This window comes from Meleagris gallopavo, chromosome Z (assembly GCF_905368555.1).
Source record: "Meleagris gallopavo chromosome Z, MGAL_WU_HG_1.1, whole genome shotgun sequence".
Taxonomy (NCBI): domain Eukaryota; kingdom Metazoa; phylum Chordata; class Aves; order Galliformes; family Phasianidae; genus Meleagris; species Meleagris gallopavo.
Window position 1 is genome coordinate 29,169,389 of NC_139435.1, and position 26,269 is coordinate 29,195,657.

General features: G+C 34.2%; 1 protein-coding gene across 10 annotated transcripts in view; it reads right to left on the reverse strand.

The window, feature by feature from the left end:
* The window catches only part of PTPRD (protein tyrosine phosphatase receptor type D), a 1,190,026-nt gene that overhangs the window by 205,842 nt on the left and 957,915 nt on the right, over positions 1–26,269 (reverse strand). For all 10 annotated transcript variants that reach the window (XM_085214154.1, XM_085214153.1, XM_085214152.1 and 7 more), the window contains one exon: positions 189–334. In XM_085214154.1, coding sequence (XP_085070280.1) covers positions 189–334 — 146 coding nt within the window. The remainder of the gene's footprint in view (positions 1–188; positions 335–26,269) is intronic.

Genomic DNA, 26,269 nt, shown 5'->3' on the forward strand with positions numbered 1-26,269 from the left:
TTCACCTTTAACAGTGCTTATGTGTAACCAGTTTGAAAAATGGAACATTCACATGTCTGCTCCCGTTAAGTTATCTCCAATGAGCATAGCTATTTTGTTTAATCTATGAAAATAGAGCACACATATTGGGATTAGAAGTGAGGTTGGAACTTATGTTTTTCAGAGGAACAGAACAATGGACCTAATACCTCAAATCTCTGATTGCTGACTTTCTTTCCCTTCTTGTTCCAGACAATTTTAGGTCTTGGGTCTCCTGTGGCTTGACAGATGAATGAAGCGACACCTCCAGAAACCCCTGTCTGGTCAACAGGTGTTCTTGTAAACTTTGGTGGTGCTAAAACAAACAAACAAACAAACAAACAAACAAAATTAATCTAAGTAGCAAACATGAAAAAAAAAAGTCAAGATTTCAAAATGAATAGAATAAAATATCTTGTTTCTTCAGTTACAGTATTCATCTGCAAGAAAAAAGCAATAAGAAATAACTAAAAGGTCAGGAAAGTACTTACAGATTTTACTATTAAATCTGATGCCATCAGAGTAGCAAGACCATACATTATATTTTATCACAGTTATAAATAAAAAATCAATTTGTCTTCTGTTGCAAAATGAGCTCATCTATCAACTCAAATTATATCATGATTCATTACTTGATGTTATGATCACAGGATGTCATGAAAGCTGGATTTCCACCTTTAAGCCATTAAAATCAGTGACATTTCAGTGAAAGTCTGTGAAAATGTTTTAAGTTTGCAGAGGTACAGTCAAATATCTACACATTAAAAGCTTAGGCAGAGCGGACTATAACAGAAGTGAGATTTGTGCTTGTGCACAGTTTTACGTAAAACTCCCGTTCATTCCCACAGTATTTTACTCTATCACAAAGAAGTGAAAAAAATACAACTATTGCAGGAACAAGAGAGGAGAGAGAACTGGAGAAAACATTTAAAAAGTAGAAAAGGATATTTTTATTTATTATTTTCTTACCTTCTTTTTCTTGTAGAGCATAATAATTTTATCAGGAAGCAATACTTTCAAACTTAGACTAGTGCAGGACAAGATTTCTGAGAAATCAATGTGAAAGTCTGAGAGTCTAAGCACAGTACAGAGTGTTGAAGAGTTCTTTCATATATTTACTTAATTCTCTTTTGTAATTAAATAGTTTTTAGAGCATACTTGGAGATGCAGATTCACATTACGTGGAGTACTGAGGGTCAATAAGATAATTAGAAAAAAAACAAAACAGATCTTTGCTCTATAGTCTGTCTTCAGCTGTAAGCTGTTATATGTAGTGGCTCTGCAACAACTACTGCAACTAATTTTGCTCTCATCTTCAATTTTTGCTACCTTTTTGTTCTCAGTCTCTGGTTGTCTTCATCTTTCCACCTTAGTACTGACATTTATGTACAAATATTGTATTTGTTTTTTATTCTAATTTGCTGCATTACATTTCTTATGTCTATCTGCCTATTCTTCTGAGGTGGCCTTCCAGAAGGTAGTATTTCTTGTCAACGTCTTTATTTAAATGACAGAATCTTAGAAGACTACATGTATGAACGTATGCATCTAAGTTACTCTGCTATGAATCCTGAAATCATTTTAAATGCCAAGAAAATATATTGTAGACTTTCTTATTAAACAGAATGTATTGTTACATTGCTACCTTAAATACGGGAACATGAAGAATGTCTCAGGTTTATTAAATTAATTGAGTTCTATTTTAACCAACCCCTAGCACTCAACATACCTTTAACAACGATAATTAAAAAACAAAAAACAAAAACCAACCAACCAAAAAAAAAAAAAACCACACCAAAAACAAACAAACAAACAAAAAAACAGTAAAAATATTTTGTTCATGAGAATGCATTTTTTTTCTTTAACAAAATGTTCAGGCAAAATGGTTATTGTTATATTTTCAACTTCATGGAAAGTTCAAGCCTCCTTAAACTATTTGCTGTGCTAATTTTTTCTCATATTTATCAGTAATAAATACAGTATCTGAAAACAAGTGCAACAGCAAGACTGAACACTGCAAAACTGCTGTTGTCACTGTGTCACTGCTGCCGTGGGGAACTTACAAAAGCGTATCTCCGATGAAAAAAAAATCTCCAAATGTACAACATATGAAGAACAGAGTTAGAGCAGCAAAACTGAAAATCTTTTCCTATGTCACAGGCTTTATGCCTGGACCACAGGAAAGACAGAAATGTATTCTGATGAAGAGCATCTGGGTTTCACCAAAACTGCTAGCTTTGAATCCTTTTCTGTGCATGCATTTACTCAGCTCTCTGATACGTAAAGAGACATGACTGATTCAGATATGCTGATACTCTCTGGCACAAACTGTGATTGTGTGCCATCATGTGAAAACTGATGTACTGTCATTCTATTTTATTCTTTTTGACACTTTGTGAATTCTCTGTTGAACTGCAAACCAATGAAAGAAAAACATTTTCTGGGGAAGCTCACCAGCACACAGAAACTATGCTCACAGGAAGATTTTCAGTTCTAGATAAATGCTTTAGTAATATATTCAGAGACTGGCAAACTCGTAAATTCAACATCAGTAAAGTAACTTCCTTCCAGACAAGATTTGTTTTGAAAAATTTGCCAGTTTTGCTATGCATTATCAGGGTCATGGACCATTACCAGCTCAACAACCATGTCATGCATTCATTTCTGCAACATTTTATTTATTGTCCTGAGAACAGGGGAACTCCAGATAGTTAAATAACAAAGAAAACAGAAACAATGGAAAGTGATAAACAACAAACATGCCTAACTACGTTAAACTAGCTTTGCAAAGTACACAAACAAAAAACACATTCTACTATTAGTTTTGTGTCACTGTCAATCACCATGATATTTATGGTTGGCATGCTTTTGCTTACATGCAGTACATGCAGTATATTGCATCAATGATAATAACATTGTTTTTAAAAATGGAGAAATAAAAGATAATCTTTTTCTTCCTTATCAGACATTCAGAGACAAATTCTTCATAAGTGCAACTGAGGCAAATGCAACAGAGTTTGTACTAATTTATACCGTAACAGAATTTGCCTTTCCCATTTCTGTTGAACAGAAAATAAACATAACTCCATACTCAAAACTATGCAAACTGCAATGACATTTATCTAACAGTATACCCAAAAATACACATTTTCTACAAAACTTCATTGATGTTAGAAATGTAACCAGTTTTCTGAATCAATATACGATTCAGGAAAAAAAAATGATACAGGACTAAAACCGTCATGTCTCTTATTAAAAAATGCTTACAAATATCTGCAGAGCTAGTGAAGTTGCAGAAATACGGCTGAACAGCTAACATGTCTTTGTATTTGTCTAAGGATTTCAAGAATAACAGTGTGCTTCCTGTCCTCGGTCAGTTTTTGCTGTGAACTAACAACAGTTTTATGAAGTTGGAGAGGGAAAAGACAAACACATTATATAATAATGCAATTCCCTATTTGCAGATATTTTTCAAGAGAAACAATTTTTTAAGGTTGTTTTGTTAAGAATACAGTTAGATGTAGAAAGATAATATTGGTTTTACGTTTAATAGGTGTTATGAGGACAAATTCATATATGGTCAAAAGGAGTTATGGCTTTGATGACAGTAGCCAGGTAGCCATGGAGAAAGACAAGCACATGCAATTCACCTTTTCATTATTTAACCTTGTGTTCATCTCAATATGTAGAAACTGACTATCATCAGTGTAGAAGTATGTGAAATCATGCTCAGGAAATAAAAAAAAAAAGAAAAATTGTATTTGTTGCCTTCATCTTTATAAAAGTTGTTAATTACAGTTTGACACAAATTATCTGCACAATTAGTGCTGTCACTTTCTTGACATTGATTCTGACCTAAGCTGCTAGGCACTCTGATAGCAAATACAATTACACTGTGAAACAGTTATGCTTATTAACATGAGGGTAATTTTGATTGAAAACTGACAACTATTTTCAATGTCCCATAAGAGTACCAGCACAAAGTCCAACAGATAATCTCTCCAGCAATAATTTATAAACCGCAGTAATAATCTATATGGGAATCTTCCAGTACAACTAAATCTGCTAAGAAATCAGAAGTAGTAGGTTACTATCAATTGTATGACAGCCATTCAGCATTACTGAAACATGCTGTTGCTTGTTTTAACCTGTTCATCTGTTTGTTCCTTCCCAGATATTTGGGTCAATACTGAACACTGATACTTTGATGCAGAAGTGTACAGCAGAAAACTTCTGTAATTAGGAATTACCACAAAAGCTTTGCAACCCAAGACTTGAGAGTGCCCACACACTGCTGATGATATCCACTTTTTAATCAGAAGTTCACATGACAACTATTGAACAGTTGCATATTATGGCCTAGCATATGAGGGAAAATTGCCAGATCACCCTTAATTTGGATTTAACTTGCTAAAGGAGTTGAAAGCCAAATAAATTTGGCTGCTGGTTCATAAGCAGTCAAGCTATCCCATCAGACAACAAAGGAACTTTTGAAATCGAAGCTGTTCTCAACCACTGAGAAAGAATGCACTATCTTCTTCCACATTGCATCTTCAGAAAATACGTTATTTATAACACATTTAAATAATTGATTTGGATTGGAACTTATTCATGCTTTTCCCTGAACATGACTTCTCTATTCTTTTGTGCTATTTCCTTTTTAGCAAGCTTCAGTACAATACTGAAGTAGTAAATGGAATGAACTCTTAAGTCATACTTTTTTAGCTATGGAATTGTCTAATAATTTTAATTAAAATGCTGTATACTCTGCGTTGTTCATTAAGGACGTGTTATATTTTTCCTTTACATTCAAATAAATAAATTATTTTATTTTATTTTATTTTATTTTTAACTAGAAGTTCAGTCTACTCTCTATAACTACTGAAAACTTGTCTTGAGTAGAGACATTTTTATGGAGATAAATCCTCTAGCTTAATAGATGAATATGTAGATAAGACTTCACGGTCTTTAACAATAAAGAGAGTAAAGTGAGAGTCAGCAGCACAGGCATAGAGAGCTCAGCAGACAAGATACATAGAGAATGCAGATGCTAACACTGTTTTATTTCTGTATGAAATGTCCAAGTGTACCGCAGTGCAACTTATAATTATTTTTTTTTTCATATTCATGAAATATAATTCAAGAAATCTGAATAAAAATTTTCAAGGATTATATTTTATCATTTTCTTTGCTATGCTTCATGACATGAATACTATGTAAGTAGAAAAACTTCAAGGGAAAAAAAATCAAGATAAGATGCTTCTTTCATATCTCGTATTTACATGTAAATTACAATAAACTCATGTTTCAGAAGTATCCTGAAACATTATAGTAACATTTTGATTGTAAAGACTTTTTTTTTTTTTTTTTTAATGCAATAAAAGATGGAAATAATGCAATCACACAATCACAACATTTCCCAAGGAATCTTTTCATCTGACACTCAGTAATGCAGGCTGATAACAAAATAAACAATACGGTGTGGCAGGTGTCCAGATAGTTTGGAGTAATGTACTCATACCATTACAAGAATCACTGCCATATGTTATAGATCTCTTATGTGTTACTGGTCTGGTGGCATCAAGTTTCAGTGGGATATATCACTGGCTCTAAGCCATTCCTTGTTATAAATTCCAAACTCATTCTTCCCGTGCTATACTAGACATGAATAAGAATCCTTTGCTGAAAACAATGGAAATAAATATATAAAAAGAGAGGGAAAAAAAAAAAAGAGCTCAAAATATTCTTTGTATATTCCACGTGCCACTTGACAACATTCACAGTCACTGTGTCCACCTGGCTTACCAGAAATTACTATGCATTTTATGTTAATAGGCAAAATAACAGACTAGTACTCTTCAACATCTTTATCAATGATAAATTACATGATTGAGTGCACTTTCTCCAAGTCTGCTGATGACACGAAGTGTAGAGGTGCAGTTGATAGAGTAGAAGGAAGGGATATCATCCAGAGGGAACTTAATAAGCTCAAATGGTAGGCCCTTGTGAACCTAATGAGGTTCAACAAAACGAAGTGCAAGATTTTGCACTTGGGTTGAGGTAATCCCAGATATTTATACAAACTGGGAGAAGAGCATCTAGAGAAGAGACCTAATAAGAAGGATTTAGAGGTCCTAGCAGTTGAAAAACTTAACATGAGAAAGCAATGTGGGCTTGCAGACCAGAAGGCCAGTGGTATCCTTGGTTCCATCAGTAGAGGGGTGGCTAGCAGGTCAAGGGAGGTGATTGTCCCTCTCAGCTCAGCCCTTGTGAGGCCCTAGCTGGAGTACTATGTTCAAGTCTGGGCCCCCAAACACAGAAAAGCTGTGGAGCTTTTGGAAAGGGTCCAGAGGAGGACCACAGAAAAGATCCAAGAGCTAGAGCACCTCTCCAGCAAAGAGAAGGGACTCTCTGAAGGAAATGGGCTTGTTCAGTCTGGAAAAGTGAAGGCTGTATGGAGACCTCACAGTGGTCTTCCAATATTTAAAGGGACTTTATAAGAATGAGGGAAATCAACTTTTTAGATGGGGACAAGGGAGATTGGTTTTAAACTAAAGGAAGGAATATTTAGATTAGATGTCAGGGGTAAGTATTTTACTGAGAAATTGGTGAGGTGCTGGAACAGGTTGCCCAGCAAGGTTGTGCATTCCCCATTCCTGGAGGTGTTTAAGGCCAGGTTATATGGAGCCCTGGACAGTCTGATCTAGTACTTCATCTAGCAACTGGCAACCCTCGTTGAGGTATGGGCAATGGAACTTGATGATCCTTGAGGTCCCATCCAACCCAAGCCATTCTATGATTCTATGATTCTATGATCACAAATTATTTAAGTTTTCTGATGTTAACTATACTGTGAGCTAACATTAAATAGATGCGCAATATTTAACAGGAAAGCTTTGTGTACCCATTTGATTCTTAAAAAGTATTGTCAAAGCGTATTCATTTACAACATTTACTGCTAATTTACTCATCAATCATAATTTGTGACATTTGTTAGACTGTTCATTATTATAACCAATTATTTTGCTTTAATTCTAGCATGCACTTAGAGTGCACCTGCAAATTGGATATGTAAGAAAGTTAATTAGGTTTTTATTTCTTTAAGGACAAGCGAGAACTTACATTCATGAAATCTGGATCAAGGAATCCCAAAGTTACTTGATGATGTTTCTAAAATCTCTTGGCTGTCAGTCATAATCTACTGAGTTTTCCTATTTTTCTTAATAAACATTCTAAAACTGCATGATCCTCACATTCTTCCACATGGAGAATTGCAAAAACATAATCTGCACGTGCCATCATATTTTGAGCAGCTGAATACTTCGACTCTTCTAAAAGTAATGCCTCCTGTTTTATTATGTTGGCCCATGACATCATGGTATCAGAATTGGATTTTGGTGGTTTGGCAGAAGAGGTTGAACATTGCCGCCAACATTCCATTCATTACTTTTGGTTCCCACGCAACAGAGGGCAGCAGAGGTGTGGTCTGACAAAATGATGTCTGACATTGAAGCGGGCATGAAGAAAAGTTGTGACATTTCTTGACTCTTGTTGAATGCTTATGAAGACCAAATGGTGGAGTGAAGCTGTGGGTGATGCATTTTAGCAATGGCGACAGCAACAGTGGATCACCTCCACTGATGCAGCTTGTTACAAGTCTGTCATGCAGGCTCTTGTTTATCACTGCTGAAAATATATAGCTACTGATGGTGACTGCATTAAGGACTATTGTTTTGTAGCTGAGACTTTGCTCTCTAAAATAGTGTTACTATGCTATTTGCATGTGCTGTATTTCCCACGAAAACAAACAGGAGACATTACTTTCAGAGCAAATATCAATCTGTGAATTAAAATTACTAGATTTTCATCCTTGAACTATTCAATGGAATCCAGATGTGCCAACTAATTCCAACTGAAGATTTTGGTCCTTTTGGTTTACAAAGATTTCTTGTGATAGAAACACAGTTTTTGAAAATCCTGAAAGTCACTGTACAGGCTCCACAGTTTATAAACTCAGACCTTAAGACAACACTACTAAAAACTTTGCAATTGATTTAAAATGTTTATCTCCCAATCTTCTTTCTGCTACTTGTATTCTTCTAGAAACAATGACACTCAGAAGAGAAAATTAGGTCAGAAAGGTCTGGGGTTTGTGGGCTTTATTTTTGTTGTTGTTGTTGTTTTAATTTACTGATTATTTCCCCAGTCCTCATTTAGCCAGAACATGCCCACTACAAATTTAGCAAGTAGCTCAAAAAGAGATTATTATTTCCTGATTTCTCAAGGAAAATTCAATTCAAAGCTATCTTTATGTTTTCAAATTTTCTGCAATGGTGAGCATCAGTTTACTAGGTTTTATTCTTGCCTGAAATATGAAGTCTGTTGACATAATTGCAAGTAAGACTTTATAACTAGAAGAGGTAGGCTACATTTTCCAAAAGGTCTAATGTTAAAATAGCGCATTCCTAATTTGTACCTCTGGGCTGTGTAGAATTTGGTACCAGTTCATTTCATAGTGGATTATGCACGCTTTTCTAGAGACAGACATTATCTGAGCCCTAGGGACATGGTAGGAATGCAAGCCAGCACAGACAGCAGCTGACATTTATTTGCCAGCTAACATCATCCACCCCACACCTCATTCCCATTCTCATCTATAGTTTATAAAAACCAGGATAAATCAAATGTTCCCAAATACAAAGAGCATATGTGAATAATCTGTGAAAAATTAATGTTTAATGAATACTACAGACTTACATGTTTACTCTCTAAGCAGGACCAAGCTGAAGAGTTGCTTCATATGTGTTTTTTATTAAGAATGTTGTAGGCAATAATTAAAGTCAGTCTCATGACAAATTACTGAGACACTTGCTGTAGAACTGAAACTTGGCAGTAATTATTGCCTTGGCAGAGTGCTATCATGCTCAGTGAGAAGGGAAGCCAGGGCTGATGGACCATCCAGGCCAATCTCCTCTGCAAACATGTGGGTTCCCACTAGAGCTCTCACCATTCAGCCCTGAGTGCAGTGCAGAGCTTTCAGTGCCAGTGACAACATGTATGTTATCTTTACTACAAGCTTATTTTAAGTATCACTACACAAAATGTATTGGTTTTACAAATTTGTGTCTGTTTTTTATTTGGCCCAGTATATCTTCATTTGTTCCAATGGAAACATTCTTGTTTATGCTAGTTTATTAAAAGAGAATTAGACAGCTAGCTTCTAATACTTGCTTAACTGAAGCACTGAAAGATGAAGATATAACATTAAGAATCCATGATACAGTAAATTCATAGAAGGGCAAGAACTCTATTCTTTTCTTCGACATGCCTATAGGAAATCCAAACAATAAAAACTAAAAATTTAACACAAGTGTGCATATGTCTTTAAGCTAACTATAAGCATGTGTTCAAATGCTCCATATAAAACAAAATAATGACAAACTTGCACGTATTGCTAAATATTTCTTATATACAGTACATGTGAAATCCGGGTGGGGCTTAATCTGCCTGAGTTAAAAGTGAAAATTGCTAGTTAATCCAGTACTAAGCCTTCTTCTAGAAGCAAATAAAAAGCATAAAGCCTCTCGAATCTAAAAGGTTAGTGACGTACACTACTTCTTCCCTCTGGAACATTACATAACCCTGTCATATTCACTAATTTAATGAAATGAAATTCCGCTTCAAAGCTCTCCACTGCTTCTTTTTCAAAATTTAATGTCTGCAGACTGCATATGAATTATTTGGTAACTGAGAGCTGACACTCCTTTTCAATATGCAAGGTAGAAGCAGTAGATCTTAAAAAGTCAAGGAAGCTAATCTCCTTGCAGAGGAGTTTCTCTCTAATGGAAAAATGGAATAAGGAATTATGTATCTGTAAATACTAGTTTCAGTCACTGAGAATATCTGGGCAAGCTTTATTGCTGTTTCATTCCTCGCTAAAACTAGGAAGAATAAAAATGTTTAAACAAAGCAAAAGACATACTTGGTCATTTGTACACAAGTCAGATTGATGGTTAGTGACAGTAAAAGTAAAATCTGTCTAATGATAAGACTGACTCAAAGAGAAAAGGAATCATCAAACTCTACATATTGTGGTTAAATATTAATGCTCAACAAGGTACCCTCATAAACAAATTCCTATAGCTCCTGCTCAAGCACAAGAGAAATTACTAAAATTTTCCCTAAAAACAGGCCATGTACTTACTTACTTTCATCTATGTATCACCTTTTTTTTTCCAACGTAAGTTGAATCACTATAGGGTACCAATACACCAACTGGTCTGTACAACAAAAGGGACAAAACACTCTTTTACAATCTGCTTCTACACTTTGTGAAGATGACCACAGATCTTATACTTTTGTATAGCATGTCTATACAGATGAAAGGCCTTAAAGTTACCCATTTATTGTAAAATCATCCTTAATTCAAGACAGGGTAAGGCAACAGAAAAAAAAAATTGCAAAAATCAAAATGCATATCAGGTAAAAAAGTTTATGATGACGCGCATGATAGGAAACTCTGAAGCCATTCATTTTTTTCTATTCTAATTTCCAAATTAGAAGGTCTTTTTTCTCCAGTTCTCTTTTCAGACAATACATGGAGCCTTAGCTTAGGGACTAATTCCTTGACTAAGTAACAGTTCCCAGCAGACTCTATAACAGGTGAGATTGAAGAGTATACCCAATCCAATCCTTGGGTGCCTGAGTGAGACTTTTATAATCATGAAATCTGCTTCAAACATAGTAACTGAACTTCAACTTAATGACAATTCATATCGTCTGCTGAACCATTTTGCATACAGCCACATTCTGTCTTGGTGATAAATATATTGCTTTATATCTCATTATTTTCTTGGTTAACTATTAACTGCTGAATGGTAAAATGTTGTTTGTATTAAATGCTTGTAAGAGTATAATAAAATCTTAAACCCCATGTGAACATACACATTAACAACCACAGTTCCTTTAAAGTTATACATATGAAATTAGTACATTCAGCTCTGCTCATTCAAGAGTACAATTTTAAACAGGCAGTTTGGAGAATTAAGTGGTTTTAGATGTCTTACTGCTTCCAAAATTGCATGAGAAGGCATCACTTCACTTAAGCATAATTTATTGAGTTAAAATGGTTAACAAAAAGACTATAAAATTATTTTTTTCTATATTAAAAATTATATGCTAGTTAGTGCAGACTCATACATCTGTCTTATCATGTTACTTAGCTAGAACACCAGCCCAGAAAATGAAAAACAACTCCTTATTAGCTATAAAATGATATTTACCATTTGCTTACAAAAACTGATCTTATGAAACCTTAATTAGGTAGCTAGAGAGAGTATGCATATGTAAGTTCCTCTTACCAGCAATGTTGTGCGAGCCATGCAACTCAGCCCAGCTGCACAGAGCTTCAATTGTACTAAAAGACGTGTTAGCTTGGTTTGTGAGATGATATATTACTGATGCAAAAGCAGATGTTCATAAACTAGGTCAGAAAAATATTTATAGCTATTACAAAAGATTGTGTTAGTAAAGGTCTCAGAGAATAAGCCCAGTTCCTTGCCTAGAAGTCAAGTAGAACACATCAGCACAGTGAACATAGTGCAAGTAGCCTTCTCTGAGATATAGTTATGCAGATATAAACACGAAGATTAAATGTACTTACACCAGCAGTGTTTTTGATGATGTGTTTTCAGTATTACACAAGGGTCCTACTGCATATAGATCCTACAAGCTACCTTTTTTTTTTTTTCTCCTGTCCAGTACTGCCTGTAGCTAAAAGTGAACACTACTCTTGAGGTGAAGTTTTGTAATTATAAACTGCCTCAGCTGTATGAATTTCTGCTCATAAGAGCTATTTTAATCCAACTCCTCTCCAGTAATGCTTTGCTAGAGGAAACTTGAAGTCAGAATGTCAGAACTAAACCCTCCTATAAATGTATGCACAACTAAGTTATGACTGCTTCAAAACTCAGTGAATTAAAAGAAACATGATTCTATAATTCAAAAGGAGGAAAAGGAGAAGGACAGCATAACTAAAAGAAACATATCACCACCATAAGTCTATATCCATTTTAATTATGATATATGAGAAATGCTTGTAAAATCACAGAATCATAGGGGTTGAAATTACCTCTAGAGACCATCTAGTCTGACACCACTATTAATGAAGGTTCCATAAAAGAGGTTGCATAGGAAAGCATCCAGGCTGGTTTTGAATATCTTCAGAGAAGGAAACTCCACAACCTTTCTTCTTTCAGTTCTCTATCACCCTCAAAGTCAAGAAGTTTTTCCTAACGTTAGTATGGAATTTCTTGTTTTCCAGAAGCTCTTTCAAAAGCAGTCGTCCAAGGCTGATGCAAGCCATCTAACAGGATCAGTATGTGTTACTCGGTTCTGGCTGAGGGGAAGATGATTTTCAGGAACCACAAGTTGAATGCTATTACAGAATATCGTAAAGGATACAGGAAACATGCCAGAAGACTCGTTCAAAATAAGTAAGTAAATAAATAAAATGAGATGCTAAAATGATACATAATTGATACATTTATTAAAAAGCTGATTACCTTCTTCTGTCTTATCTTGCGCTGTAAGTTTAGTCAACCTATTCAAAGTGAACTACAGCTCTGGGTACAGCTGATCAGATATCAGCCCATTGCCTCATCACTGAACTATTAAGCACTAAATAAAATGTTCTTCCACAAACTATTACTTAAGATCACTGAAGAGTAAAATTACTTGATTTCCTGTATGTCACTGTTGCACTGCAATTGCTTTACAAAGAATACTGCATGGGAAATGGTTGTAACATAACATTCAGTGATTTAAAATACAAAACAGAAGATTATGCTGATTGACAGTGATACACCACATGGTTTGTGTTTCATCTATGCATTTAATCCTTTTCTCTTTAGCAAAAAATGTATTTACTTTATCTTTTTTTTTTTTTTTTCCCCTAAATGACATATCAAAAATCCTAACAAAAATTAAAAAATTCTAAATAAAATCAAATTGGATCTAGGTAAGTTCTGACCTGCATGTCCAAGACAGTTAATGGAAGCAAAACAGAGATCAACAAAGTTAATTTACCTGGACTTTGTGTCACATCTTATCTGAGGAGTGATTATACTTGTGCAGCAAATGACCCCTCCCACTTTGGGAATCATGCCTGTACCACTGAAATACCCATGAGGTCTTGTGAAAGTTATCCAAAATATCCATCCGTCTATTGATCTAGTGGAAAGTATCCCTGCTGTGGCACGGGAATTGGGAACTAGATGATCTTTAATCCATCTTTCAACCTATACCAGTCTTTATATCTATATGGAGAGGTGATTTTAAATGGACCTGAAGCATTAGTTTTCAAGTTAGTGACTTGACATTAAATACTTATAATACATTCTGTGATTTCATCCAATCTACCAGTTTTAATGCATACCTAATGTTTTAGATAACTACAGAATTCAAACTTGCAAGAGCTCTGCAGGACACAGTGAAGCCTCTCACTTTTTTTTTTTTTTTTTTTTAAGCACAAAACAACATGATTTCTTTTGCCTTTGACTTAAAAATTTACATTCTGTAAGCTAGCTCATAGTCAGAAAGGACAATTCATTCCAAGTTTTAAAAAATATGAGTTATTGAAAGTTATCACTATCAAAGATTATACTTCTGTCTTTCTATAGGTGTCCCAATCAGTATTCTTTCTGATAATTACAAAAATAAAAACTAGTATCAGTTCTAGTAATGAGTCCCTTCCAAGTTCATATCTTAATTGTAAGAAGATCACTGAAGTTTGATCTCAAGAGAGGAAACTGGAAGCCAAAAGATGTGAAAGTAGCAGTTGGCTACTGGACAGAAGAGCTGAGAGCCAAAACTCTGTAATTCTAATCCTGTCTCTGCTAATTGCCTGTTGTTTAGCTTCAGGCAAATTACTTAACCTTCTTGTCTCAATTTCCTTACTTCCAGGATAATGCTACTTACATATGTCACAAAACATTGGGAGGGGTGTTATCAAGGTAGCTGTTACTATATTGACAAAATTTGAGTAGAGATTTGTTCTCATGCACTGAATATGAGGGCTGAAAATTGTTAAACCTCTATCTACTTGTAACAAGAAAGATGTTTCTTGAAGGGCAAAGAAAAGGTAAACAAATAGATCAAAAAAGCCACTTGGATCTTAAAAGTGTCAGAGAAAACTGGTAGCTATTTGGCAAAGACATTAGCCTTTGAAAACTGCAGTGCTTTGCTTATCAGTCCCGCAAAATGTTGGTTTAATTAACTCTCTTTTCTCTGTGGAAATCAGCTTACATTGCATAAGTACTTGAATAAGCGTTGCTCATTTTGACACCAACAGGTACGAACTGAAAGCTGTTGTCTGCTATGAAACTGTAGCAAATTATTTCTACAAAAAATATTGCCTTTCATCAAAATTAAAATTCAAAGCTGTATAATTTTGCGTGTTTCTATTTAAAAATCAATGTCTTAATTTTACAGGCATGTAAATTTAATAGTCACTTAAAATATTCACTTATAGAACTATTTCAATATGTAATGATTTGTTTACAGCTACACGTTCAGAAATTAGAAATGTATACATCTTTATTTTAGGCACTGAACTTTAGCAACCTTTGAAAATGTACTTTAAAACACCTGAAGAACTCCTGAAGAGAACTGAGAATCCTGGGGCTATCTACAAACTCAGATTTCTACATATCTAAATCTCAACGGTACATTCAAAACGTAGAAAATGTCTAGTGATCAATCATTGCAATGCACTGTCAAAGCTAAAATCTGGTCATAATAATCAATTATGGCAAATGTTTGCAAGAATTGCAAAAATATTGTATTATTGCAAAAGTTACTGCTTTTCTTGTTTCTCCTTTTTTTTTTTTTTCTTTTTTGCTTTCATATATGCAAGTCAACTAAAAATGCACTTCCCACAACTCAAACCATTGACACTAATTTACAAAATGTGAAGCTACTGCAGCTGGAGAAGAATATAACAGACCAAGAAGAAAACGTGGGAGTAGAAGAGACATGGCCAACCTCTTTTCAGCAGTCTGTGGGGACAGGACAAGGGGAAATGGCCATAAGCTCCCATCGAGCATAGGAAGTTCCAGACAAATATGCAAAGGAACTTCTTCATGGTGAGGTTGACTGAGCACTGAAACAGGCTGCCCAGGAGGCTGTGAACTCTCCTTCTTTGGAATTATTCAAGACCCACCTGGACGCCTACCTATGTAGCCTGCTGTAGGGAGCCTGCTTTGCAGGGGATTAGACTCGATGATCTCTGGAGTTGCCTTCCAGCTCCTACAGCTCTATGATTCTATGGTTCTGAGATAAAAGTTGACCTCAAATGTCCAAAAATTTGAGCTGGGGAAAGATAGGAATAAAAACCTAACTGAAAACGTGCCCATTTCATGAAAAACATTGGTGAAATTGAAAAGAGAAACAGAAGCTGATTTGTCTAATAGTTCTGTAGAATAACCCAAACTAAGACAGGCCATTAGCTCTATCAGATATTTGTTTATACTTTAGTTTATTAAATATATTTATATATATTTGAAAAGTTTGACTCTAGCATCTAAAAAAGTTGTTTATTGTTCAGGGCTGGAAAGTTAAAATTGACTCTGAGTTCTTTAACATGCAATGTACTTTATAGACCAATAGTAGAAGCTTCTGAATGAATTATTGAATTGTTAATAAAGGCATAAATTATTCTGTTCCTTCATTGAATACCTTTAAAAACAAAGCTTCTATAAGCTAAATAATTTTACAAACCAATGTCCAAATCTGGCAAACCCAACTGGAAAAAAAGTTAATTATATTTAGGAATAAATATTTAAATGTTATGTTTTTATGCATTTATTTCTAGAACAAGATATCTTCCTCATAATTCAACCTTTCAAAAATACATATTCTAAAGAAAAACAAGGTTTTTGAAGGTGTTTATCTTTTTTTTTTTTTTTAATTCAGTATTCTTAACAGTGCTCTTTAATGTAACAAGAATGTAATGCAATATGTGACAGCAAAGCAAAAGAAGCATAAAAAGAACACATACACTTATTAGGGGCAGTAATAAAAATTAGCAAAGCAAACCCCACTGGATTACTAGATATATTTTTAATCTCTTTAATATTACTGAGGGAACACGATGATACATTCAATGTTTATTTTATTTCTATACTTTCCTTTTACTCCATAGCCTTTGGTATGGTATGGTCACATGTACATATTGGCCTTCTGCATCAGCAAATATGTCTTTTGCTGTGCTTACTCAATCAAATCTATCTTGGCATACAAAAATATATACATTGAGTACAGTTAAAAGTTCCTAATCTTTCCAATAGAGGAACACGTATTGGCGAGGAAACACAACTTTTAACTTTCCATTTGGTATTATAAACATTATAAACATTATAAACACTATAAACTAATTAAATATGTTTGCTATTTATTTTGATTTTTGTATTTGTCATGCTGGCCTCTTTACGGCTTCACTACAAGACGTTTGCTTACTAAAAATCAAGCTACAAATAAAGCGCTATATCCAGTTACATCTAAGAATGATGAAATAGACACAGTTTGGAATTCATTCTTACATTATTTTATACTCATTTTGCTTTGTTCCAAAAGTAATGCCTCCTATTTTTTTCCCCCATGGAAACTACAACATATATAAAGAGCAAAATAACTGTTTGATGGAGGCAGTTATCAGCTACAAAACATAGTCATCACCAATAACTATGCATTTTCACCAGTGATGAACAAAAGCCTGCATGGCGCACTCATATAAACTTGCCCCAGCAGAAATGAACCACTATTCTTTTGCCATTACTGAAACACACCACCCAGGATCTCACTGTGCTCACATCCACTGTTTGATCTCCATAAGATTCAGCAAGTGTCAAGGAATGTCAATGGATGCAATTTTTTTCCACACAGAGGAATTAAATTCCATATCTTTGTTTCATATGCACTTCTAGGTCAGACACCATTTTGTCAGACTACTCCTCTGCTGCCATTTGCTATATGGCCATAAAATGTAATGGAATATAGGTGGGAAGGTCTGACTTCTACTACCATATCACCAACATCTGCCTTTGACATCATGGGTCAGCATAATAGAATAGAATTACTTTCAGAACACAGCTCGTATATTAGAAATATAAAATCAGAAGAGAGTAGTGTTGAAAGAGAAAAAATAAAGCAAAACAAAACTGAAAAAAAATCTAATTTTAAACAGAAATGCTTCCCTTTCTATCATTAAGAACCATTGTTATTTTAATGAAATTATAATGCTTTGCAAATTTGCTTCCAAATTACCAGCTATTTAAAAAAATTAAAATAGTTGAGTGTATGACTTGGCAAACAAAAAGCAAACAAAACAATATTTTTTTGCTTCTGAGTGTATGATGCTAACCCATTTACTTGCATGTGTATAACACAGATAAAAAATTTCAACACTGCCAACAGAGTCAAAAGCATCCCTCTCCTCTGAGTTTACCCATACAGTGGTCACTTCTGTAACTCCAGTTATATAAGGAAGTGCCAGTCAGTGTCACCTAAGTTAAATCAGCACAGCCATCTGTTGGCCACAGAATTTGCCAAGTGCCAATGTACAAGGATCTTGTATAATTAAAAAGAGGGATTGCCATGAGCCATCAGGCTGCCCAGCCTTCCAAATTGTTAGGATAGCCAAAGCACATCTACACAAGTCACACTTACCAGTAGCAACTTCAGAACTGATAAAAGTATTGATGTACTAAACTTTTTACTTTCCCTGTAATTGCTCACGGGGGGGGGGGGGGAAATCATTCCGATCTATACAGCCTTACACTTACTGAACTCCTCTGATTCTGGAATCCATTACAGATTATATTTTTTACCTTGCCACTGTCAAGTTTTTGCGTATATACATGAATCTTTCCATATTGGTAATCTCTAAGTTCAAATCTCCTGTATGCCCTGACTGTCAAATTTATTTCTCAGTCCATCAGCATATTTTTTCTTTATACCATGTGGAACTGAATTTTTTATCTGATCCTTATCTTGAGACTGCTCTATTCTCCTAGATCTGAGAACGTAAGTACTTTCTGATGAAAGCTTATTTCTTAAGCTTTCTGATCATGTTCCAGTGATGTCTCAACCACAAACTCAATTTCTTTCTTGTCTGGCTTACAAGTGTTTCCTCTGCACCAAAGCAGTTCAGTGATGAAGGCATTACATTGTTAAAAAGTGGGATGGCTATGACCAAGTACTTTAATTGTCAAACATTACAAGTAAAACAAATATTGGATCTCACACTGAGGAGCCAATGCCTATGGTCTGAATGACTGTTATTTGAAAACATTAATGCTTTTTCTTACATATTCTTTTACTGTGACCTTACAGGACTGTCTAAATTAACCTCTTTTCTAAGTGAAATGAAAAAGCAATGAAAGCTGTGGAAGTGTGCACAGTTTCATGTGAATGAACAATGAAAAACAGATAATAAACTCATGAAGTTGTTTCTAGTGCCTAGATACTTCTAAAAGCAGCTTTCTCTTTCCCAAATTATACAAAAATATACTGATATAAAAATTCTGAGATTAGTGAAAAAAATGCAGCTCTGGAATTTCAAACAGATGACTGCACCTGTTATGGATTTGTCTTTTTATTCTTAACTGCTTTTCTAAAACTGAAACAGTTAGCTTCTTATAACACAGTGAGCCCAAGTCTAGGAGAAAAATTTCAACAGATGAAATCCTGGTTACTCTAAAGTCAGTGGCATTCCTAAATGCAACCAGCATTAACCCTTTGTAGTGGAATTTCCATGATTGTAAATGACTCCAATCTCCGTACTAGCACTGCTTTTCAAAACATATAAAGCTTTCTAAGTTTCCATAAATACATTCACAAACTGAAGGCTGAATAAGATATGTCATAATAAAAATAATCATACATTTACATCTATATTGCTTTTACTAGCAAACATGTTGAAAGACACATCTATTTGAACTGCAGTATTGCTAAAAATTTGACTAGAGATGCAAGTACATTTCTGATTTTTTGTATTAGGTAATCTCTGGAGACTGAACAGCTTTGAAATCAATTTTGTTTTCTTCTCTTTGAAAATCATCGGTATCATTAGTTGATGCTTTGTGTCATACAGAAGTTTTATACATTTAATGTATCTATAATTATTAAAATATTTGCACTCTCTTGGAGGTGTTTCCTTAAATAAGCTTTCTGGTTTCTTCACTTATACGCGCCTCAGCAATTTCAATGACAATATTCAGCAATTTCAATGACAATATTAAAATTCAGAGAAATTGAAGACTTGACCTGTTATTTTCAGATTCAGTTTGAGCCTTGAGCTGCGTACATTTACAGCGCTGAGGTAAGTATTAATAATATCACTTGCATTGATAACAGAAGAAGTTTTCAAGCTACTGCATTATGTGCTAGTGTGGAAAATTAGTTCTGATTATAGGGAAGTTGAATGAATAGCTATAATCTGCTTCTATTCATACCTTTACTACAGCAGTGTTACCATAAGATGTAGCTGTAATCAAGTCTTACTACATACCATTACCAAAACAAAACAAGACAAAACAAAGAGAGAGAGAGAGAGAGAGAGAGAGAGGAAAAAAACGAGATTCCAACAATAGGCAGTGAGTCTGGGTGACAGGTACTCACACTACACTACACAGAAGTTGATTAAGGAGTAGGAGTTCTGACACAGTTTTGACTAGATTTCCGTTAAATGAAAACATATTTCATCTATATTTAACATGAACTGCTGTATTTTGTGGTTAAATAAAGGCTTTCACATAAAAAAGCTTTAAAAGCTAGTTTGTTGTAAAATTCAATTTGGCAGGATTTTAAAAAATTGATTTCCATAAATTCAAGCCTAGGTACCGCTCTTGCTCAACAGCTATCAATAAATGTTTCTTTTACTCCAGAGGTTCACGCATTTCAACAAGTAAAGAAAATATATATATTATTTCCCCAAATTTTCTTACTTATTTAATTTTATTAGTAGTTTAATCATTCTTAATTACTCTTTGTAATTAATTTCTATATATATATATATATATATATATATATATATATATATATATATATATATGCAATGGAATAATGTTCCGAAGTAAAAATTTAACATCAGCATTTTGTGTGCGTGTTCAACATTCTTGGATGGCAAAATGCAGGAGAGAGAGAAGAGCTGTTTTTCCGAAATGAAAGGAAATGCATCATTCTGTTTTCATAAATGTAGGTCTGATCCTACAGTATAAAACATTTACACCAAAGTGGCAACTTTCACTGCCTATAGTGAAAATATTCCGTGTGAAGACACACCAAATACATGTTCATGTGTTATATAGGAAACCTCCACTTCCATAGAGCATTATACTTTTTACCACTTTACCTTATCTTTCTACTTCCAAATGCTCATAGATATCCAGGCTATTTTAGTAGTGGGAATTAATTTGCCTGTTTTTTCACTCATATTATCAATTTCTTTACAATTGAAAACTTGGATTTTCTTCACAGCAATCCTGCCAGAAATAATAATAATAATAAAAAATCAACTGAAATAAGGCTGATTAAAGGCTAAATAATAATGAAGATAAAACATTGTACAAAGATTTTTTTTTAACAGTTTATTTTTCTTTTAGGTTACTAAGTTCAAATGAGTTAATGTAATTTTGTCACTGCCTCTCAATAGACTTGTTATTATATTTGTGAAACTTAATTCCATGATGAAATATGCTTACTAGTTTGACAGTATTTATTACATTAAAAAAAAAATTAAAATAATTGTATATTACTTCAAAGTGCTCCCTTAAAACAAAGTGCATTCAATATATATACGAAGGATTATTTTCTTCTAATGATTATTACAATCATTTTGGTCTTTCTAAGTATCTCTTAGCTCCAGAATGCATACCAATGCATTTAAGGCTGTTAGTATTTAAAATGATTAGTGAATATGTAAGTAAAACAGTAATAAATAATAATAATAATAATAATAATAATAATAATAATAATAATAATAATAAAAATGTTTAATTTCAAGTAAAGTTGTTTGGAGTCGTCTATTTTCATATTACTTAGTACAATGGAACAAGGATAAAACATAATATAGACTTATATAAAAATATGTTTATATTAAAAACACATAGGTACCGTAAGTACAAAAATGGTAAATGTCAGATTCAACGCTGTCATGAATATATTTAGTTCTGTTGACCCATATGTATGTTATTAAATCACCATTAATTATGTTTAAATCTATATTCTTATTTACATATAGTTTTATTTTAGCTCATGCTGAAAATTCCTTGTATTATCCACGTAATCTATTTCCATACAAGGGTGTCCATATATTGTTATGAAAGAGAACATTCACAAGGTATGTTTTTGATCATAGAGAATTAAAAATGAAAAATGACTAAGATGTCTCAAAAGCTTTTCATTTGATGTGTACAAAAAAGAGGCCCAGTTGCAAGCACCAGAAAGGCTCCAACTATAAATTCAAGTAGCAGCTGAAATGTTTGTTATTTTTCAGTGATTAGAGTAAACACACACACATGCACAAACACACACACACACACAAAAAAAAAACAAACCAAACCAAAACAAAAAAAACGTAAAAGCATCACCACTGTCAGGAAACAAGGTTATAGGTTCACTTGTAACCCTGTAGTATTCAGACACACTAAAGGAGTACGTAGGGAATAATGACCACAAGTACATTAGAATTAACACCTTTTCATTCATGAGTCGCTCTTACTGTCTTTCTGTCTTAGAATCCCACCCATAAAATGAAAACAAATTACCCTTTTAGGTAAATAATATTTCTCAGACTACAGTACTATTACGTTAGTCCTCCAATCTACTAGAAGACCTGTAAAGTCTAAAATTTAGAAGTATGCATTTTACAACATTGCCTTAAACTACGTTACTTTTTCAGTTCTGAGGGCTGAATTTCATCGTTGCACTCAGGTAGAGTTTTCACTGTTATTTAACAACATTATAGTTCTGGAACTGCTTAATATAAATAGTTATGCACTTGCTGAAATTAAATAGATCTGACATTGAGATGATAATCTTCTAGAAATAATCAAATTATTTCATCAAATCTAGAACTCTCTCTGCTGTGTCCCTGCAGAGGAACCCAAGAAAAATCTATATTTGGCTAAAATTCTTCTTCTGAAAGACTTCGTGACTGCAGTAAATCTCAAATTCAACACAAATAAAACCATATTATAGAGTAAGATACTTCTCCAAAGCAGATTTATTTGAAGATCCGTCTACTATTACGCACTCTTATACACTTGAAATAAAAATTACCATGGTAGGAATAACTCTTGTCCTCACTTATTAGCCCAAAAACTAAGAATATGTTAATGAAGTAGAAAATAATGATAATGGTTTTTATCTCATAAGAGAAAGGTAAGAAGGAAATGCCACAGAAAATTTCATTGTTTATTCACTGTTTCTTTTTAAGAGATCACTTTTTGCAATTTTCCCATCACATGTTAATTAGCATTATTCAGTATTTCTAGAACACTTAGTGCCTAACTTAAACAGATTCCAATTTTGATATACCCAATGAAAGCTGAAAATAACTTTCCTCCAAGAATGTTTATTGCCTTATCTTTCCTCTTACTATGTTTACAGTAAAACAGCTGAATAAGTGAGACTTATGTGACAACTGGAAAATAGCGATGAGTTTCAATCAGCATGAATGGCATTAAAATCAAGCCTAGCAATACTCTGACTTTTGCTGAAATTTTAAGAAAGCTAAGGAGAACTTAATGGAAGGTTTACAAAGCATCTTTGTGGATAAGTGTGGAAAACTAATTTTCTTCATTTCAAACAGCATGCAACAATGACTTATGCAGACTTGAAAAAGAGCATCCAGAATGAAGAAGCCTAAGAAATCACAGAAATCACTAGCTGCACTCCAAGTTTGGAGTCGTGAGAGACATCATATGAGAATCTTCAACACTAAGTCTTGTGAAGGAAGAGCTGACTTGCAGGTGTTAAAATTAAGGAAATAATACTGAGAGGTAAGCAGTGCTCTAAATTAAGTAAATAAATAAAGTTCATTCCAGAGCAGTAAATCAGTGAGAACATAAAATATAAAAGTGATTTTAATCTTAGGTTTTAATGTACAGCTACTCCTTTAACTACCACTGTGTCCACTCCTTGTGAAAGGAATTTAGCACCTTGTTTGAGTTCAGGAAATGACATCTTAACCAGCTCGTAAAACATCCAAAACAGTCAATCTGTTATCACAGAATCATAGAATCATAGAATGGTTTGAGTTGTAAGAGACTTTTAAGATCATCTAATTCCAATCTCCCTGCCATAGGCATGGCCTCCTTTAGAAGGCCATGAATCCTTCCACGCTGGCCTTGAATCCTTCCAGGAAGGGGGCATTCACAACCTCTCTGGACAACATGTTCCAGTGTCTCACCACCCTCACAGTAAAGAGTTTCTTTGTGATATCTAGTCTAAATCTCTGTTCTTCCAGTTTAAAGCCATTTACCCTCATCCTGTCACTACCTGCCCTTCAAAAATGCCCCTTCCTATCTTTCCTGGAAGTTCCTCCCTGAAGCCTTATCTTCTGCAGGCTGAAGAGCCCCAAGTTTCTCAGCCTGTCCCATAAGGGAAGTGCTCCAGCCCTCTGATAATCATTGTGGCCCTCCTCGGGATCTACTCCAACAGTTCAATACCATTCTTTGTGTTGGTTACCCCAGGAGTAGACACAGAACTCCAGGTAGAGTCTCACAAGAGCAGAGTAGAGGGGCAGAATCACGTCCACAACATGCTGGTCAACTTTCTCTTGATGCAACCCAGGATACAGTTGGCTTTCTGTGCTGCAAGTGCACATTACCAGCTCCTGTTGAACCACCAGCCAATTAAAATCTAATGCTACTACAATCTGAAACATACATACATGTTTTCAGTACGTTTTTTTCAAGAAAGTTTTTCTCACATACTGATCATCCTTACATTTTACGTATCAGTCTCTCTCTTAACATAACTGCTCAGCTTTTAATCATTTCATATTCTGATTACCAGAGAAACAAGAACTCCAACATAATCACAGAATTATTACTCCAGCTGATAGGAGTACAGCAGTTGACACTTCAAATTTTTATTTTTCAAACTATATATACAAAATTATTTCAGTATATTGTAGTATATCATAAACATTTACATTCTAGAAGCATTAAAGGTGTACAAGAAAGCTGAAGTGCATAATGATAAATGTTACTGATATTAAAGGCAACAGGCTTATAAATGGAACCTACATTTTCTATACTTGTCAGGTCAGCATTACATCTAGGCACACTGCATACTTCAGCTCTTCAGAAGTTCATTTTTTAACCTCAAATTTTAACATCTGAAGGATCCCATAAGTGGTTATTCTCGTGTTTATGAATAACTATCATTGATCTTCATCCCTGAAGGGCCTATAGCATATCAAGTCTGCTGTAAAATATTTATTTAAACCGCAGTTCTATTTTAGTGGCAAAATTAACACTGTTCGTGATGATTCTGCACATTTTCAGAAGACTCCCAGATGTGATAAATACATAACTCAATCAGCGATCGCTTTTTATACTCTGTTTAATACCCCAGTCACCGTCCCCATTTTCTACACTCTTTTCAAAGGCTTCCTTAAGCTTTTATTTTCTTCAAGTTCCTGGTCCATTCACTGAATGACTTCCAAAAGGAATGGAAAGTACAAAGGGCTAATTGAAAAATGTCTGGTCTATAAAAGACAGAGAATTGGGAGAGAAAAAAAAAAAAAAAATTGGTGTAATTATATTATCAAGAATGCAGATAAGCAAAATACAAATTTACAATAACTGCTTTGATTCTAGCATTTCCTAGTTCTGTTATTGTTGTTTTTTTTTTGTTAGAAAAATAAATTCTAGTGTAATACATATTTTTACTCATTCCAAGTCATTAGCACATTTTTGCTGATGTGCAGAAGCAGCAGGAGCATAATTTGTAGGCAATTAAGTTAGTATGCCTGTCAGGCAACCATTTTGCTAGTGCATTTAGAAGTTATTTTTTATAAAGTAAAGGAATCCTTGACACTAAGAAAAAAAAGCAGCTTTTGATGATGCTATTGCAGAACTGGATATTCTGAGTGAAGAAAGCTATAAGGACTCTACGCTTATCCTGCAGTTGTTACGTGATAACCTGACACTGTGGACTTCAGACATGCAGGGTGATGGTGAAGAACAGAATAAAGAAGCACTGCAGGATGTGGAAGATGAAAACCAGTGAGACACAAAGGCCAACAAGAGAACCCATCTCTGACCATCCTTCCCCCTCCCCACAAAAAACCCTGTGTCACTCTGAGAACCACCAAATCTGACTTTTAAATTGGGTCTCAGAATTTAGGTTCCTGCCCTGTTGGGTTTCTTTATTTTATTTATTTATTTATTTATTTATTTAACACAGATTTTATTTTCAGGTCATGCAGAACAAGGTTTTTAAATTTCTTTTCTATCTATCTCCTTCACATCCTGCTCTTGCCTTACCACCTCCACAAATGCTATGTCCCTTTCCCAGTCCTGTACACAATCCTATCTACAATGCCTAATCAAACTCTTCCCTTTGGCACTTATTCATGATCTAGGTCCAACTTTAGCTTCAAATCCTGGCTTACCTTCTTTCTCACTCCTTACTAAATCCTTCTACGTTGCACACGTTTTTCTACACAACATCCATTACTCTTTTGTTTCATGTTGTCCTGTCTCTACACAAAATAATTCTATCATTTCCTTATCACTCTAGTCATTAACTAGCCATTCTACATTTCCTGAATTTGAAGTCACTTTATTTTTTTCTTTTTTTCAAGATGAAAATATAATTAAAAGCTGTTTTCGTTATTTTGAACCTTTATGATAAATCATTTATGTTCAAATTAACTCAATTCTTAGCAGTTTTCATCTCATATTGTAATATGTGAAAAATTGCTTCCTTGAATTACTCGTCTATGAAAATTTCTAGTATCCTTTGTATCTGTGACACTGTCAGCAACAGCAACATAAGTTATGTGACTAGCCAGCAAAGCGAGACAAACTGTCTCCACCACATATTATAAGAGTCCACTGTTGCATTCTTATCTTCTCATATTCCACTTTAAGCTTTAGTGGTGAGAATATATCAGATGAAGTTACAGGTGACAAGCTTACTCTTTAATATTAATACAACAGAAGGATGGTGTTTAATG